We start from the raw sequence: 18,865 nt of genomic DNA, 5'->3' as shown, positions 1-18,865 counted from the left end.
CGGCAAAAAACTTACCCCCTGCCTCTTCCCAAACTGGGATTCCTCCAGCTGTGGCCAAAGACAGATGAAATCTTTCCTTGCTCCAGCCCTGCCATACTGGGGCAGGTGGACAAAGAGGCTCCTGGGAGGAAGGCAGTAAAGGCTATTTCCATGGCCAGCCTCCCCATATCCAGAGCCGGGGCTAAGCGCTGCAGTTCCTCCAAAGGAGAAACACCTCAGCAAAGCAGACATTTGGCTTTCCCCAACAAAACAGTCTAGCTTCATATGAGGAGAGTACATCCCTCCCATTAATGTGGGTTTGACTGTGTTCTTTTCAAAACTGTAACCCTTGCTTTATTTCATTAAATGGCCTCTGACCTCTGCTTGAGCTTGGCTTACATCATGTCAGTATAAGCTGTGAGTTGCTCTATCTTAGTTATCTGAGACAGTTTTCTGGTCCCCAAATCTTTTGTCTAATAGAAGCGAGGAGGAAGATGTGTGAGCTCATTCCTCCAGCTTGTGATTTTTTCTTGCTTCATATATTCCAAGAAGGCCTAGACAGTTAGGCAGGGCTAGGAAAATAGTAGTGTTAGATGAGAGTATTTTTCTCCTTGTGTCTGTCAGGGTCCTGCAGGAACCATCTAGTATACACAAAGGATTTAATTAAAGAGAGCTTAATAAAGGGATTATGACTTAAGAGAACCCAACAAGGAACAGCAAAGACCAGGGACAAGCAAGAGTAGGCTTGTAGAAACAAGGGGGCATGGTGTTACTGGACACTGGGAGAGCTCTAGCAGCGGAAGTGGGGCCACTCAAAAGTCATTGTGCAAAGGAATGCAACCACTGCAAAAAGCATCGCCTGGCAAGAAAATGCAGAGGGAAGAATAAGTCTGCCTCGCTCCCTTCCTTCTCTGGTCCATCACCTAAAGCCGACTGGAAGCACAGACAAGGAGCCTGCCAGGGCGCAAGGTCAGGCAACAAAGGCTGGAGATGGAGGAGCGAACAGTCAACCAACACACAGCCAATATTTGAAATTTAAAAAAATAATCCACTTACCCCACAAAGCAAACCATTATGTGCAACTTACACTTTACACTAGAATACAGTATGCACCCAAAAAAAGCAAAATTAATTTGTGCAATTTCGATAGATAAATGGCATAGAGGGCACCTGTTCCTAATCTCATGATAGGCGGAGTTGGATTTCCCCACCCCATCCCTTTATACCCTGTCTATCTCCTTACTCTGAATTCTGTATCAGCGAAGGACAATAAAAATGTGTGCCCATGTTTCTAGAATCATGGGCTTTAGGAAAGCTATCTTGTTCAATGCCCTGCCCCATGCCCCATCATCTGCCGCCCACCCCCTGCACCTACTGCCACCACAACCGCATGCCAGGAATCACTCTGATAGCATTGCTGACAGGTTATCTAGTCTGCATAAGTACTTGGGTGACAAATTGTTTACCATCCTGAGGAAAACTTGTATTACTGAACAACTCTGTTAAAGAAAGTTGGCTAATACTAAGCCACACAGTATTAAAAATTTTCCTCTTTCACGTGACAAATTTTATCAAAGCTAGGTCCTTAAAGGATGTTAAAATCAAAAACAAATGAGAGCAGCCTTGAAAATCCCCTGAGCAAACAATACCAATTTAATCATACAAGCAAAGCTTAATTTAGCTCATTTTGCAAGACTAGTGATTCATTGGTTTTACTTCTGTTATTTCTGAACTTTTGACTAGGACAACTTAAAAGTTGAAATTCTCTCAATTTAGCTTGCAACTTCAAGATGATTCAACAACATACATACCATTAGGCCATGTTTCCATTCTGCCGACTTGTTTTGTTAAATGGAGTCTGAGATGTGGAATATTGTTTTTGCTGCTCCTGTGAAGCAAAATCAGTTCAGGAGTGGAGTGAAGGTATTGTGTTAAGGGGTGAAGAAGTCAACTGGGGACAAGGATTAGATACTTTTAGGGAGAAGAATGGGGACACAATGACACTGTTGTTAAAGAATTACTAGGCAAAGGTCACAGAGGAAGAGAAACAGCATAGAATTAAACAGAATGTTTGCAGCACTCAGGAACCAAAAATGTCTGAAAAATAAAACTGGAAGATTCAGTGAGTTTCTGTTTATTCCTTTTGGTCTACTCTCACCCTTCATTCTGCTGTATTCTGGGAAGCTGACTTATATAAGTACTACCTTCTAGATTCTGATTAGGTTCAGCCATTTGAGACCCTAGGCAGGAGATTGGATAGGAGTTGAGGGTAAGGCTAGAACATTCATCCCCAACTCCCATTTTTCCTCCCTGTGAGTTCCTGCAGGCTGGCTACATCCCTGAACTCAAGCCCACAGCCCCAGTCAGACTGCCCTCTCCACACAGTCTCTGTCTGTCTGTCTCTCTCTCTCTCTCTCTCTCTCTCTGGATTCCAGGAACCCCTTCCCCTTCAGGCCTGAGCAATGCAAAATCTTTGTGGTTTCCCACACCCTGCCCACAATTTTGTAACCAGTCCTGTTCATTATTAAATTGCTCAGCTGGATGTGGCATTTGTTGCTTCCCAGAACCCTGACTGACACTCAGTCCCATTCATCTCCCAATAAATATATACCGAGTTACTACTATATGCTGAGGAAATGTAAAATGATAAATTAGCCAGCTAATGTGTATTCTTCCAGAGGACAGTCTGAGGAGTGACTACAGACACAGGAACCAGATGGTCATGTCACTCCGTGATGAGTGATGCAGAGAGGTACTGGGTGGGGAGGTGGATGGAGGTGTAAAACAGGTGCATGGGCAGACTCAGGGCAGGTTTCACAGGGGAGGTGGGGTCAGGAAGATTCAGAGGCAGGAATGTGGGTAGGGAGTAGTCAGAAGCTGGGAGAGAAGCTAAAGCAGGTTTACATCAAGGCCAGTCAGGTTGTGCTAAACATTAGCATGGAGGACTAGGCTGGGCCAAACCATAGAAAACCTTGCACTGCAAGGAGTTGTCCTCCTTTTTCATTGCTTACTCTCCCCCTCTTTCTGTCTCCACCAAGGGAAAAATAATGAATGACAAGGGTGAAGACCTCAGCCTCCTATTTTTAGCCCCCAGTCCTACTACCAGGGCTTGACACTCCTACTTCCTTGGCTTAAAACCTATCTTTTTTGTTGAAAACTACTCCCATATCCTTCCTGCACATTCTAAGGTCTTTCAAAATGGCAACAAGACAATAATAACATGATAGACTAGTCTTTGGAGCTGAGCTACAGGAGAGGGTACATGATAAATGCATTCTAGAAACTCTAACAGCCAAAGCCCCATTTTCTTTAACTACAATAGTTAACACCATGCTTTTTCCTTCTAATGGAGTGGGTGATAATAATGTTGGAAAGAGGTAAAGGAGTGAGATTTCACTTCATCAAGGTGGAGCTTTGGTCCAAATAGGTTAAGATCCATTTTATAAAATTGAAGTATAGTTGATATACAATCCTTTATTAGTTTCAAGTATACAATACATTGGTTCAACAGTTACCATATTATTAAATCCTCCCCTCCACTACTGCTAGTACAGTAACTATCTGTCAACAAAGGAAGATGTTACAGAATCACTGACTATATCTCCATGACCAACCCACATTATGATTGAGAATTTTAGTACCCCTTTATCCCCCTCAATGTCCCCAGCCGCCCACCCCAACCCCTCCAGCATAGTAACCACCAGTCTCCTCTCAGCGTCTGAGTCTACTGTTGTTTTTTGTTCATTCTGTTTTGCTTCGTTTTTATATTCCACAAATATGTAAAATCATATGATATTTACTTTTCTCAGTTTGCTTTATTTCACTGAGCATAATACCCTCTAGATCCATCTGTGTTGTTGCAAATGGCAGGATTTTTTTAAATAGTTGGATACTATTCCATTGTGTATATGTACCACATCTTCTTTATCCATTCATCTATTGATGGACACTTAGGTTGATTCCATATCTTGGCTATTGTCACTAATGTGGGGATAAACAGGGGTGCATGTATCTTTTCGAATTAGGGCTTTTGTTTTCTTCAGATAAATTCCTAGAAGTGGAATTACTGGGTTGAATGGTATTTCTATTTATAGTTATTTAAAGAACCTCCATACTGCTTTCCACAGAGATTACCAATATACATTCCCACCAACAGTGTGGGAGGGTTCCCATTTCTCTACATCCTCACCAATACTTATTTCTTGTCTATTGGATATTGGTCATTCTGACTGGTGTGAGGTGATATCTCATTGTGGCTTTGATTTGCATTTCCGTAGTGATTAGTGACGTGGCACATCTTTACATGTGCCTCTTGGCCATCTGAATCTTTTTGGAGAAATGTCAGTTCAGGTCCTCTGCCCATTTTATAATCGGGCTTTTGGCTTTTTTAGTGTTGAGGTGTATGAACTCTTTATATATTTCAGATGTTAACCCATTATGGGGTAAATAAGATCCTTTTTTATTTTTTAATCGCACTGTTTAAGGTAAGTCCAGAGCCCAGGAGGTGTCTGCCTTTCCTCTCTCAAAGTGCAAACTCCAAGTACCTTCCTGGCCAAGCCCACACCGTGCCACCGGTTCCTCTTTGGCGTCAAAGACAGCCACTTCCCTAGGGCGGAGCTCAGGAGGCTTTTTTAACCAAAATTATACACACAACTCCACCCTCTCTTCTGTTAACCGCAAGTGCGCACCACAACTTTTCTCAGTCTCTCCACAAAGAAGGAAAGGGTAAGGAAAGAGCTAAAAGAAAGTGGTGGGCATAGAATCCTCGGAGCTCTCGGTCTGACAACAAACTGGGTCAGTTACTCGAGCCTCTGCAAGCCGGGATGCTGAGCCAGGGGGCGCCTGCCGCGCAGCCCGAGCTCTTGGCCGCCACGAGACGCGGGTGGGGCGGGTTTCTGAGTGAAGGCCAGCCGCCCACCGCCTGGAGGCCCGAAGTCCGCGGCTGGCCGGCGAGAAAGCCCCTCCTCCCGGGCGGAGACAGCTCCGGGAAATCGACGCCCGCGTTCGCCGCGGGGCCAGTGCCGAGTTCTGCTGCCTGCGCGGCGCGGGTTTGGGGACTCTGATCGCCATGGACGGCTACAGGGGCTTCTTGGGGCTGCTGGTGTCGGCGCTGCTCGTCGGCTTTCTGTCGGTGCTCTTCACCCTCATCTGGGTCCTCCACTACCGAGAGGGTCTCGGCTGGGACGGGTCCGCGCTCGAGTTTAACTGGCACCCAGTGCTCGTGGTCACCGGCCTCGTCTTCATCCAGGGCATCGGTACTGGGCACTGCCTGGGCGGCAGCGGGGATGGAAGCGCGGGCCTGGGGGTCCCCGACCGGGTCCCAACTGGCCGAGGGCGGAGGGCGGCGGGGGAGCCCGGTGCTGGGCGCGCCCCGGGGGCCGAGTCGGCGGGAGAGGCTGGGTGGCCACGGCCGGGCAGAGTGGGGCTCGGGCCGAGGGGCGCGGACTCGGGAGCACGGCGCTGGGGCCCGGCGCGCCGGGCGGGGTTCGCTGGCGGCTCGGCGCGCGGGCCCCGCTCGGTTAACTCTTTGCTGAGAGTGGCCGGGACGCGCTGGTGGCGCCAAGCAACTCCAGACTCCGGGGCGGAGCAGCGATGCCAGAGTCCGTGGGGCCCTGCGGCCCACTGGTGCCGGGCAATCGCCCCCTGTGGGTCGAGCCTGCGCAAGCAGGGGCGTGGGGACGCTCCGCGGGCGAGGCCTTCTGCTGAGCTCGCTTCGAGGCTGCAGTTTAGGAGGGGAAGGCTAAGGGAGAGAACGGTGCGGCGACGGTCCGCCGCGTCTGGCCTCAGCCCTGAGTGAAGGGGCCGATCAGCAGGTAGCTGGGTGACTGAAGCGTCAGCCCGAGTGTCACTCCTAGAGCGTTAAGCTCAGTCGAGCCCGGGAAGCTGCCAGGACTCCAAAGGGTTTTGGCTGCCCTGCGTGGTCACTGCACAGTCCGGAGGCCAGCTGGTTTCTCTGGTCGCCTCCTGGCCAAAGTTCCCCGCGGGGCTTCCTGTTGGGTGCTGGCCCGGGAGCCGGCCGGAGATGCCCGCAGGGGGCCCGTGGATGCCTGGCTCCGAGAGGAGCGTCTTTTGGGGTCCCCCCTGGGGTTTGCTCCATTCGCCCTCGCCCGGGGTGAGCCAGGGCCGGCTGCCATCGCGGGACGAGGCTGGCCCGGAGGGAGGGCTCAGTCAGTGGCACGTTTTTTGTTTTAATTTTTTTGAGATAGAATTGACAGGTAACATTATATGTTTCAGGTGTGTAACATGATATATATCATTTATGTATATGAATGGGCACCACAATAAGTCAACATCCATCACCTGACAGTTTTAATTTTTTTTCTTGTGATGAGACTTAGAACTACTCTCTTAGCAACGTTAAAATTTGCAATACAGAATTATTAACTGTAGTCACCATGCTGTACAATATGTCACTTGGGCTGATTTATAACTGGAAGTTTGTACCTACTGACCAGCTTCGCCCATTTCACACTCCCCCCAACCACCAATCAACAGCAGTTTTTATTGTCGTTGAGTAGTGTCGTTCACAGTGTTTCGCGACCGTTTCCTTCCGCCCGTTCAGCTTGAGGAACCTCTAGCTAGTGCTGTAAGCGCCATATATTTGTAATCATTTTCCAAAAATTGAAGGCAGCGCCTTAGCAGAAACTATTTAGAAAAAGGTAGAAAGTGGTAGACTGACGTTATGTCGCAGAAGATAATGAGCAGGAGTGGAAGGGTGTCGGAAGAAGTGCCCACCAGCTGAAACCTCTAGCTTTGCCCTCTGAGCCTTTTCTCCACCATTAAAGTCTCTGCAGACAACCAACCAACAAAAAAGCGCTGACTTCATTGCTAAAGGAAAGGATTTTTGTTTCCTTCTATTTTTAAAAAAGGAATTTTTTGTTTGCGTTTAAAACTTGTGCTGCTGAAGCCTTTCACCCCATCTCCCACGCTGGCAAAGGAGGTTACTAATGCTTAGCCACTGTTGGGAGGTTTTGCTGGGTTGTGATAGGGGTGTGAGTACCATTGGCCAAGTCAGTCCGTTACATAAGCCCCAGTTATTTTGCCACTAAACTAAGTGAGCAAAACATACTCATGTTCTGAAGTCGTCAGAAGCACTGTTTCCTTCATGGTAGAGCCCTTAAGATTGCCCAGAGCTGTCAAACACCTTCTGTTTGCTCAAACTGTTAGGAACCAAACAGTCTTTTCACCTCTTCCAACCTACTCTTCAGAGCAGTTACAAATACCAAGAAAGCTTCAGAGGTTCTGCAATATCTTCTCAGAATTGAGGGTAAGGGAAACATGGGTGATACTAGTGGTCGCCTGACTTAGACAGAGGAAACAGACACAAAACTCGAGCTAACATTCCTTACGTGCTTTCTGTGTGCTGCCAAAGTGCATTATTTCACAGATGCATAAGAGTAAACAGGCATGGACAGTTAAGTTGCCCACAGAAGCAGTGTGTTTTCAGTGGCCTTATTTTCAAGGTTATTTCTCTGCTTTTATGGCAATATCCTTATTTTATGCAAAATATTCTTTTCAGAGAAGCAAATAGCTTCATCTAACACACTTTGATACTCTTTGTTCATGTTAGAGATGACTGTTTTCTTAAAAGGATTTCTAATTTCTCTAAACTTTGAACTTAAATCTTTATACTCATTTTTGGTCAAAAATGTGTAAATGGATATTTTGGAAATTCTCATCTGCTGCTTTTATGAAAACCTTGTTTTCTTTAAGCTTAGTTACTATTTGCATTCGTTTTGGAATATTTGTCTTGTCAGCATTACCCATTTTGTTTTCCTTTTGGATTCCACAATTGCAAAGCACTTTGAACAGAGAATATATTTAATTGACATGAACATAAACTTTTTCATACATATAGGCACATGAATAGTACTCCTGAATTCTTACAAATCTTGGCCTGCCCAACCTCCTCATATTCAGCAGTAGGAAGATTCCTGTGGAAGGACTAGGGATAGTTGACTTTATAGGCCAGGAAGGAATCGTGTATTATAGTCTAGGTGTTATACCAGGCTTTTTTACTCTGTGTAATCAAGTACTTCAGGGAGGTAATTTTTAGGATATGCTGTTTCAGATTTATAATAATGAACATGATATAATTGATATAATTACTCTAAACATAAAATGCTTTACAAATGCAGTCAATATATAAGCATGCACACATGCACACACACACAGTCTGAATGTATTTTGGAAAATATATCTATTCTAAAATCAAGTATAACAGACTATAGGTTATTTAACACTGAAATAAAGAAGTTAACTAGTAGGAGATCTAGTGAACGTGAATGATGAAGAATTTAAAAGAGAACTTTAGAGGAGGCTTTGTGCTTCTTTAAAAGGAATATTTCCTGTGAAATAAGTATACTGTCAGGAAATCAGAGAAACACACCTTGAAAAGATGGCTGCAGAGAAGACTGGAATGAATAAATGCTCTCAAAGTGGCAGTTGATCTTTTAAAAAGGTCAGGAAGGTAGAATGTATTGTTTAGTAAAAGGCAGAAATTTCAGGTATAAATGTAGTAAAAAGAAGCCTCAGCAATTCTATACTCCTTATTTTTCCACATGTAGAACTCCTACTGTAGAAACTGAAGGAAGAGAAATTGAATACTATAATGATCTCAAGCTGGTTTTGTGAAGTAATATAACTACATTTAAGTAAGATTAGAAGACTAACAAAAAGAAAATTAAGAGCAATTCTCAAAAGGCTGTTGGGATCACCTATTAATGTATCTATAGGTGACCAAAATTTCAAGACCACATAAATATATTAGAAAAGCCTCTTGTGGTAAAACCTGGCAAAGAAGATAACCGAGAAAGTGCCCCAGATTCCTACTCCAAAACCAGCCTTAGGGATACCATTGATAATAAAACTAATCAAATCAATCTTAGGGAAACAAGGGTTTCACAAAGCATAAAGACACAATTGAGGCGAGCAAAGCACATTTTTGTTTTAAGTAAGTGCATGTAGATCTCTTTGTAATGTAACTAGTTAAAATGTTTTAGATATTATTTTTCTCACTGTTTTACCCTCAGCACCTAGAATAACACCTAGAACTGGCATATAGTAGGCACTAAATAGTGAATTAATGATTATTTCTGTACCATCATGAAACCATTAATAACAAAAAGCAATTTTATAGCCACTGATTTGTGATGATAAAAGCATCCAAAGGGAAAGTGCCTTGCCTGCCTTTCCAGTGCTTCTCCTGTTTAGCCAGTTTGGAAGCACTGGTTTAGTCAACCTCAGGGAAGAATGGGCATCATTATATTGGAAATGCATCTTTATTCTAAAGGCTGCAAGCTCATTAGAATAGTACTAAGTACTAACTGTGTGTCCTCTTGCCTGCCTAAGGACATCACTTCATAAATTCTCCCTTTTTCTTTCTACCTCGTAAGTTTCTTCCCCTTGGGATTATTTCCAACATGTTGTAATTTCTGTCATCTTAAAAACAACTACACTCTTGATCCATATTACCCCTTCAGCCAGCTCAATTCTCTGCTTGCCTTACTACAGAATTTTTGAAATTTTCACCAATACCTTCAGTCTCCAATTCCTCTCCTGTTCTCTCTTGAACCATTCTCTCCATTCAGGCTTTCACTCCACTGCTCCTCCAAAACTGTCATTAACATAGGAACCAGCGGCCTACACATTGCTAATAACAGTGGTCAATTCTTAGTCCTCATCTTGCTTGACCAGAGAGAGAGCAGTATTTGGCATACCTGACCCCCTACTCTTCCTTGGGATGCTTCCTTCCCTTGGCGCCCAGAGTGCCCAGCTCCGTCGGCTCCTTTCCCTCCTCTGGCCGCGCCCCCCCTCATCACCCAAGTGCTTAAGGTTAGAGCGCCTGAGGCTCAGTCCTGTTTGATCAGTTCTTTCTCCTTTCTTGATAGACTTATGCCTGTGGTGATCTCACCCAGTCTTGTAGCTTCAAACACTGTCTATTGTCACTGAGTCCTCCTGTTATTTATGCCTTCAGCCTAGACCTTTCCCCTGAAGTCTAGACTCAAATATCCATCTGTCTACTCACACTTTCTACTTGGATGTCAAATGGACATGTCCAAATCTCAAATTCTCGATCTCCCCCCCCCCCCCCGCAAAACTACTGCTCACATAGGCCTCCCCATCTTGGGAAATGGCCACTTCATTCTTCTGGACACTCACACGAAAACTAGGCAGTCCTCCTTGATTCTTCTTCTTTTTCTGTACTTCTCATTAAATCCATCAGAAAATCATACAGATTCCAAATTCAAAATATAGTATTATGCAAATTTTGGCCACTATTTTATTTATTCATTAATTGTCTAGACCACACTAGACCACCAAGATCACACTGGGCACTAGCGTTCTCAGAAGGATGGAGGATGAGAACCAGAGCTTGTTGGCAGGGCAGCATCAGGCACTCCTTGTCAACAGGCATCCTTGTAGCCATAGTCCATGGAGCAGCCATATGTCCCTCCATAAATTGTCCTCTCCCCAGTTGACAGCTCAGGCACCAGGAGATGAGATCTGCATTGGTGAGATCAGGGCTTCAAGTCCCCACATTCTACAGGAGCCTGTATCTCTTATAACACTATGTAGACCTGGTTTCCAGTGTCCCTGAAATGAATATATAGTGAGTTGAACAGTGGCCCCCAAAAAGATATGTTCAAGTCCTAATCTCATGGACATGTGAACATGACTAGCATCTTTGCAGATATAACTAAGTTAGGGATCTCAAGATGAGATCATCCTGGATTTAAAAGGGGCACTAAATCTTATGACTGGTATCCTTATGAGAGAGAAGAGGAGATTTGAGACACAGACACACAAAAGGGAAGGCCATGAGAAGGTGGAGACAGAGATTGGAGTGATATGTCTTAAGCTAAGGAACACCAAGAATTTCTGGCAGCTACCAGAAGCTAGGACACAGGTATGAATGGATTCTCCCTCACAGCCTCCAGAAAGAACCAGTCCTACCAAGACCTTGATTTTGGACTTCTGGCCTCCAGAATTGTGAGATAATACATTTATGTTGCTTAAACTATTCAGGTTTTGGAAATTTGTTATGGTCACCCTAGGAAACCCATAAAGGATGTAATAGTTACCCTGCACTCCAGGAAGCCAAAAATATGTCATGCTTATTAGGAATTTATTTTTTCATTGTTGCTTCCAGTCCAGTCACAGTTTACCAATCTGGGTCATTTTCATTATAAGCAATGTTGCCCAATAACATTGATGGCAAACTACTTTATCTGTGTACTAGGACTGTTAATCAAAGCTCGGATCCTTATGCAGCAGAGTATAGGTGTATGCATTCTTTAAGAGGTGGGAACTGTAGAGTATTATAGAATGCTTACCCCTCCTTAGCTCCAACAGATTGTGGTTCTTTGGGGATGCCAGACCAAAGTGGCCAGAGTTTCCCATTATCCAAACAAGGCAAGATATTAAAACCTGATTCAGTCTAAAAGTAAACAAGCCACAACTCCCCGCCGCCAAATGTTGTGATGACCAAACACAACACATCAGTGGACCAAATCCAGTTTATAAATGACTTCCATGGGAGTTTTCTGTCCTGATTTTGTGGGGTTTTAAACTTTTCTTTTAAAAAGGAAAATGATCCTCCCTTTTAAATAAGATAGACCTGTGGAGCATAAGAACAAAACAAAAACTAAAGGAACAAAACAGCAGCAGACTCACAAACCCAAGAATGAACTAACAGTTACCAAAGGGAAAGGGACTGAGGAGCGGGGGTGGGAAGGGAGGGAGAAGGAGAATAAGGGGCATTAGGATTAGCACACAGATTGTAGGGGTGGGGCATGGGGGAGTCAGTAAAGCACAAAGAAGACAAGTAGTGACTCTATAGCATCTTACTACGCTGACAGACAGAGACTGTAATGGGGGTATGTGGTGGGGACTTGATAATGGGGGGAATCTAGTAACCACAATGTTGCTCATGTAATTGTATATTAATGATACCAAAATAAAAATTAAACAAGAAAAATAGACCTGTAATCTTCGTTATAACTTTTTTCTTTCTATAGAAACTTTCTTAAAAGGTAGAAATAAGCTTTGACATGACTGTACAGACTTTGGCTGTACTTTTCTAAGTTTGTTCATTCATTCATTCAATTCCTTCATGTATTATGTATTAAATTAGCATTCACTTATTAAGCACCTACTGCATTCCAGACACTGTGCAAAACAAATGAGTACAATGTAGTCCTGTACACAATCTGTTCCTATTTGAGTTTGCTTGAACTGAATTATGGTTTTCTAAGTATTTAGAGCAGGCTAGTACTGGAAGTTCAACTCCTAATTTTAGAGATCAAATGACTGACCAAGGTCAGAGAACCAGGTGATATCAGAGCCGGTACTATTTCTAACCTGTCATAATACTGATATGAGGTATAAGAGAATATAGCTGATATTTCTAATAATGCAATTTCTGGATATTTGTAAATGTCTAGCCAATTAATTGAATTTTTCTTTTTTCTTACATTGTACCATTGTGAGGATTTCAGTCACTTCAAAGACATGCTTCTAGTACTAAGATGCTAAAACAAATCTTCCAAATCACTTCCTTCATTTTGATACTCCAAAGGGTTTCAGTTTCACGATATTCATGCTATGAGACAGTTTCAATACACAGGCATGTTTCAAAGCTCAGATTCTCTTTGATAGCCACTGCAGGACTCTTTTCAAGAAGTTTATTTAAAGAGAGTGCTCTGCCATTATATTTAAATTTTAGGTCCTTTAGATAGACTGGTAGATTCTTGTGTACACAGGAGAATGACGTGTTGATTTTGACAGTTGTGCTCTGAGGTCTTCTATCAAGGAAGTCTGAATAACTCTTTATTCAGAAGTTAAGAAAAATATAATGGGCCTACCATATTTAAGTAGAATTTATAAGTGTTTTAAAATCCCAGTGCACTTCAAAGTAAATAACTTACTCCTGTTTTATTTTGGGGTTTGCTCAAAGCTTACCTAAAGCTGTTAAGTGAATCCAAGCACAGAAAACTTTTTTCTTTTACATTTTTACTTACATGAAAGAACCATTTAGTCCTACATGAGCCAGCATTTGGGTCAACAGTACAAAATGTCTTGAGTTTGATTTGAGCATTCTAGAAGAGGATCTGCTCATTTGCTGGGGAATACTGAAGGAATTACTGTACTTTATTAATATTTATTTATTCAACACATACTTACTGAACTCCTACTACATGCGAGGCTCTGTGCTAAATGCTGGGATGTGACAGTGAACAAGATAGACATGCTCCTAAGATTTAAATTGTTATTAATTAAATTATGTTCACAAGATTTAAACATAGAAGAACTAGAGCCAGATTGTTTTCTGTTGTTGAGGACATTCTCTCCCAAGTGTCCCTCTCCCTGCATACATTTTGACAAATTCTAAGTTGGCATTGCCTGCTCAAACAGGCAAACCTGTGTAACTAGCTAGTATTGTAATGATATATGGATGAAAAGCTGATGTTAAACCGAAGGTACCATGTGAGAGAATACGTATTTTCACATAATCCTGAATTGTGATGCAGCTAAGAGCTGATAAATTTTCTAATAATTTCTAATAATTCACTTCAAGTTACTACAATTTCCCCTTCATTGTCCAAAGAATAATTATACATGGGTATTTTCCTAATTCCCTTTGTTCCTTCCTTCCTTTCTTTTTAAGTATGCCACAATAGCATGTTCCTCTGCAAGTGATTTTTCTTCTAAAAAGATTTAAAATGTATTTCTCACATATGTATGTTCATGTTTCCTTTCATTTTCTGAGGGAAAATACTCTTGTCAACTAGGGCCTCTCACAGAAAACCTTTGTTTTAGTCACAGGTAGTTGTCTGATACTGTTTCCCCTCCTCATGAGCTTATGAGACCTTTTTCTTCCTTCTCACTGAACCTCAGGAATGGTGTGTAGGTTAGTGCCAAGCCAGAGAAGCAAGAAATATTTAAATTTCGTTCTCCAGGCAATTTTTAAACCTGTTGAGAATAGCTTCTTGTTTACAAAACGTGGTTTGGTTTGTCAAGGCTGCCCTTTTCTCCTGTAGTCTACCATATTTTGGTTATTTACACATTTCTAGAGACATGTAAACACCTTATGCAAACACACCATTTTGCAGTTATCCTTTATTTATCCAGAGAGCATTTTGAAGTATACTCAACATCCAGTGGAACTTGTATTTAGCCAGGGTAGGGGCTGGAAACTCCCTGCCTCACTCATGTGAGAGCCCCTCACGTTTCCACCAGCTGTCTGCTAAGTAGTTGAGACCAACGGGCTGTTGGGTTTGCAAACTTACAAAAATGCTGTTCTAACTTTAAAGCTATTATGAACTCTTTGAACTATACAGAAAATAATATAGCATCCCCATGTATTCACCACCCAAATTTAACAGATGTTAAGATTTTTGCCGACATAAACATTTGTAAACTAGAACTTAAAGTTAGTAGGAATAAAATAATTCAGGATGATGGAGGGGAGGGACTGGAGGTGGGCACCCCAACATCAGCAAGAAACTAGAAGAGGAGACAGAAAACCTCTAAACTAGATCCAGGAATAAAAAGCCATACTTGTCTGGGCCCATGGGTCAGAGGCAAGCACCTTTCTTGCTGCAGAAGCCCCTAAGGGGTTTCTTTTCTTTTCATTTTTTTTTTCACTTTGGTATCATTAATATACAATCACATGAGCAACATTGTGGTTACTAGATTCTCCCCATTCTCAAGTCCCCACCACATACCCCATTACAGTCACTGTCCATTAGCGTAGTAAGACGCTATAGAGTCACTACTTGTCCTAAGGGTTTTCTTACAGCAATAGGACAGTATGTCTTATTGACAACCCCAGATCATGAGTTAAAGATTAAACTGTGTTTCTTTCATGCTCCTTCTGGAGAAGGAGTGCTAGTGTGCAGCCAACTTGGAAAGCATCTGAGTAAACAAGAAACGTTTAAAAACCAGGTTTTGACACTCAAAGGGGGTAAATTTCAGTTTCATGGAAAATGTGACATATTTCTCTGTGATGCCTATAGTATTGGAAAGAGTAAAAATTCTTCACTGGGAGCACAACTGTCTTTAAATTTTTTGCAACATTTTTATGTAAACTTTTTATTAGAGAACCACATAAGTGCAGAAAGTACCTAAGAGATACGTTTTTACATAGCACGAATACCTTCCTGTATCCAGATCATGAAACAACATTTGGGGCACCCAAGAATTCCCCTGATGGTCCTTGTACTTGCTCTCCCTCATGGTAACTACCCCAGACTTCCAACATCAGAGAGGATTTCTGATTTGGAAAATATTTTATGTAATATCCAGATTAAGGAGAAAAAATATTTTGATTTATTGTTCATAATTTGCTTTTCAAGAAAACACCCTGAGTATTTCCTTTTCATATGTAGATGTTCAAATTCCCTCATCTAAAATTCTTTCCCTGGGGTGGGGTTTGGAAAATATAATGCTGATGATGACAACAATAATATTAATTTTAAAACACTAACGGAGACTGAGCAAGCTACTTAATGTTAGGAGCTCCTCCTCTGTGTAATGGGAACAGCAATCATACCTCCCTCACTGGGTCGAGATGACAATTGTTAATGTAAACATGTAAAGCACTTGACATGCTTCCCCCATCCAGCAAACACTCAGTTGTGTATGTGTGTGATAATGCTCAACCAGGAGAGGGGGAAATGTATTTCTAGGTTTTCATACACTGCACATTTTTTAAATTTTGATATCATTAATGAACAATTACTTGAACAACACTATGCTTACTAGGCTCCCCCTATAATCAAGTCCCTACCACATACCCCATTAAAGTCACTGTCCATCAGTGCAGAAAGATGCTACACAATCATTACTTGTCTTCTCTGTATACACTGCCTTACCCATATCATCCACCCCTGCCACCACTACACTATGTGTGCTATTCGTAATGCCCCTTTTACCCCCTTATTCTTCCCTTCCCACCCATCCTCTCCAGTCCCTTTCCCTTTGGTAACTGTTAGTCCATTCTTGGATTCTGTGACTCTGCTGCTGTTTTGTTCCTTCAGTTTTTTTTTGTTCTTATACTCCACAGATGAGTGAAATCGTTTGGCACTTGTTTTTCTCCACCTGGCTTATTTCACTGAGCATAATACCCTCTAGCTCCATCCATGTTGTTGCAAATGGCAGGATTTGTTTTCTTCTTATGGCTGAATAATATTCCATTGTGTATATGTACCACATCTTCGTTATCCATTCATCTACTCATGGACACTTAGGTTGCTTCCATTTCTTGGCTATAGTAAATAGTGCTGCGATAAACATAGGGGTGCTATGTCTTTTCCAAACTGGGTTCCTGCATTCTTAGGGTAAATTCCTAGGAGTGGAATTCCTGGGTCGAATGGTAATTATTTTGAGTTTTTTTGAGGAACCTCCATACTGCTTTCCACAATGGTTGAACTAGTTTACATTCCCACCAGCATTGTAGCAGGGATCACCTTTCTCCACATCCTCGCCAACATTTGTTGCTGTTTGTCTTTTGGATGTTGGCCATCCTCACTGGTGTGAGGTGATATCTCATTGTGGTTTTAATTTGCATTTCTCTGATGATCAGCAACATGAAGCATCTTTTCATGTGCCTGTTGGCCATTTGAATTTCTTCTTTGGAGAATTGTCTAGTCAGCTCCTCTACCCATTTTTTAATTGGCTTATTTGCTTTTTGTTTCTTGAGGTGTGTGAGCTCTTTATATAATTTGGATGTCAACCCCTTATTGGATATATCATTTATGAATATATTCTCCCATACTGTAGGATGTCTTTTTGTTCTATTCATTGTGTTCTTTGCTGTACAGAAGCTTTTCAGCTTGATATAGTCCCCCTTGTTCATTTTTGCTTTTGTTTCCCTTGCCCAGGGAGATATGTTCATGAAGAAGTTGCTCATGTTTATGTCCAAGAGATTTTTGTCTATATTTTTTCTAAGAGTTTTATGGTTTCATGACTTACATTCAGGTCTTTGATCCATTTTGAGTTTACTTTTGTGTATGGGGTTAGACAATGATCCAGTTTCATTCTCTTATGTGTAGCTGTCCAATTTTGCCAAAACCAACTGCTGAAGAGGCTGTCATTTCGCCATTGTATATCCATGGCTCCTTTATCATATATTAATTGACCATATGTGCTTGGGTTTATATCAGGGCTCTCTAGTCTGTTCCACTGGTCAATGGATCTGTTCTTGTGCCAGTACCAACTTGTCTCGACTACTGTGGCTTTGTAGTACAGCTTGAAGTCATGGAACATAATTCCCTCTGCTTTATTCTTCCTTCTCAGGATTCCTTTGACTATTTGGGGTCTTTAGTCATTCCATATGAATTTTAGAACTATTTGCTCTAGTTCATTGAAGAATGTGGTTGGTATTTTGGTAGGGATTGCATTGAATCTGTAGATTGCTTTAGGAAAGATACCATTTTGACAATATTAATTCTTCCTAGCCAAGAGCATGGGATGAGTTTCCATTTGTTAGTGTCCTCTTTAATTTATCTTAAGAGTATCTTGTAGTTCTCAGGGTATAGGTCTTCCACTTCCTTGGTTAGGTTTATTCCTAAGTATTTTATTCTTTTTGATGCAATTGTGAATGCAATTGTTATTCTGATTTCTCTTTCTGCTAGCTCATCATTAGTGTATAGGGATGCCACAGATTTCTGTGTATTAACTTTGTATCCTACAACTTTGCTGAATTCAGATATTAGATCTAGTAGCTCTGGAGTGAAGTCTTTAGGTTTTTTTTTTTTTGAGAGGGCATCTCTCATATTTATTGATCAAATGGTTGTTAACAACAATAAAATTCAGTATGGGGGGGTCAATGCTCAATGTACAATCATTAATCCATCTCAAGCCTAATTCTCATCAGTCTCCAATCTTCTGAAGCATAACAAACAAGTTCTTACATGGTGAACGAATTCTTGCACAGTGAATAAATTCTTACATGCTGAACAGTACAAGGGCATTCATCACAGAAACTTTCGGTTTTAATCATGCATTATGACCTATAAACAATCAGGTCAAATATGAATATTCGTTTGATTTTTGTACTTGATTTATATGTGGATCCCACATTTCTCCTATTATTATTATTATTTTTATTTTTAATAAAATGCTGAAGTGGTAGGTAGATGCAAGATAAAGGTAGAAAACATAGTTTAGTGCTGTAAGAGGGCAAATGTAGATGATCAGATGATCAGGTGTGTGCCTATGGACCAAGTATTAATCCAAGCTAGACAAGGGCAGCAAGACATCCACGGATGCAGAAGATTTCTCTCAAAGCAGGGGGGTGAGGTTCTGAGCCTCACCTCTGTTGATCCCCAAATTCTCACCTGATGGCCCCCCCGCGACTGTGCCTGTCTTAGGTTGTTCCTCCCTTGAGGAATCTTACCCGTCTCTGGCTAACCAGTCATCTTCCGGGGCCATACAGGGAAATGTAAAGTTGGTAAGTGAGAGAGAAGCCATATTGTTTGCAAAGGTTAGCTTTTTACTTCTTTGCAGATTTATGCCCTGTGGCTTCTATGCCCAGCACTTGTCTCGAGGTATCTTTACCACCTGGAGGAATTATGATACTCGGTAAATTCGATATGAGGCACGAATTCTATTTAAGGGTTGTAATTAGGAAGGAAGAAGAAAAGCTATAGATGTAGCATATGAAGGAAACATGGGAGGATTGATTATTTCTTTGACATATCTTCTTGTAGAGTACCTTAAGTATGTATAGGTTTTAAACTACTAACTAATTTGCACACACATATTAACATAATAGGAATACGGTGACATAAACAAAGCAAATCTATAATTACCGTCCATCTCCAGTGAAGCCAAGAAAACCATTTAGGCACCCTAGGCATTTGTGAAAATTTATCTATGA

At 41.9% G+C, this 18,865-nt stretch overlaps 1 protein-coding gene across 1 annotated transcript in view; it reads left to right on the top strand.

Moving 5' to 3' along the window:
• The first annotated feature begins 4,733 nt into the window (after positions 1 to 4,733).
• The window catches only part of CYBRD1 (cytochrome b reductase 1), a 55,100-nt gene continuing 40,968 nt past the window's right edge, over positions 4,734 to 18,865 (top strand). The window contains exon 1 of the mRNA XM_037022951.2: positions 4,734 to 5,234. Coding sequence (XP_036878846.2) covers positions 5,048 to 5,234 — 187 coding nt within the window. The 5' untranslated portion in view covers positions 4,734 to 5,047. The remainder of the gene's footprint in view (positions 5,235 to 18,865) is intronic.

This window comes from Manis javanica, chromosome 12 (assembly GCF_040802235.1).
Source record: "Manis javanica isolate MJ-LG chromosome 12, MJ_LKY, whole genome shotgun sequence".
NCBI lineage: Eukaryota > Metazoa > Chordata > Mammalia > Pholidota > Manidae > Manis > Manis javanica.
This window is presented reverse-complemented; position numbering and strand designations above follow the sequence as displayed.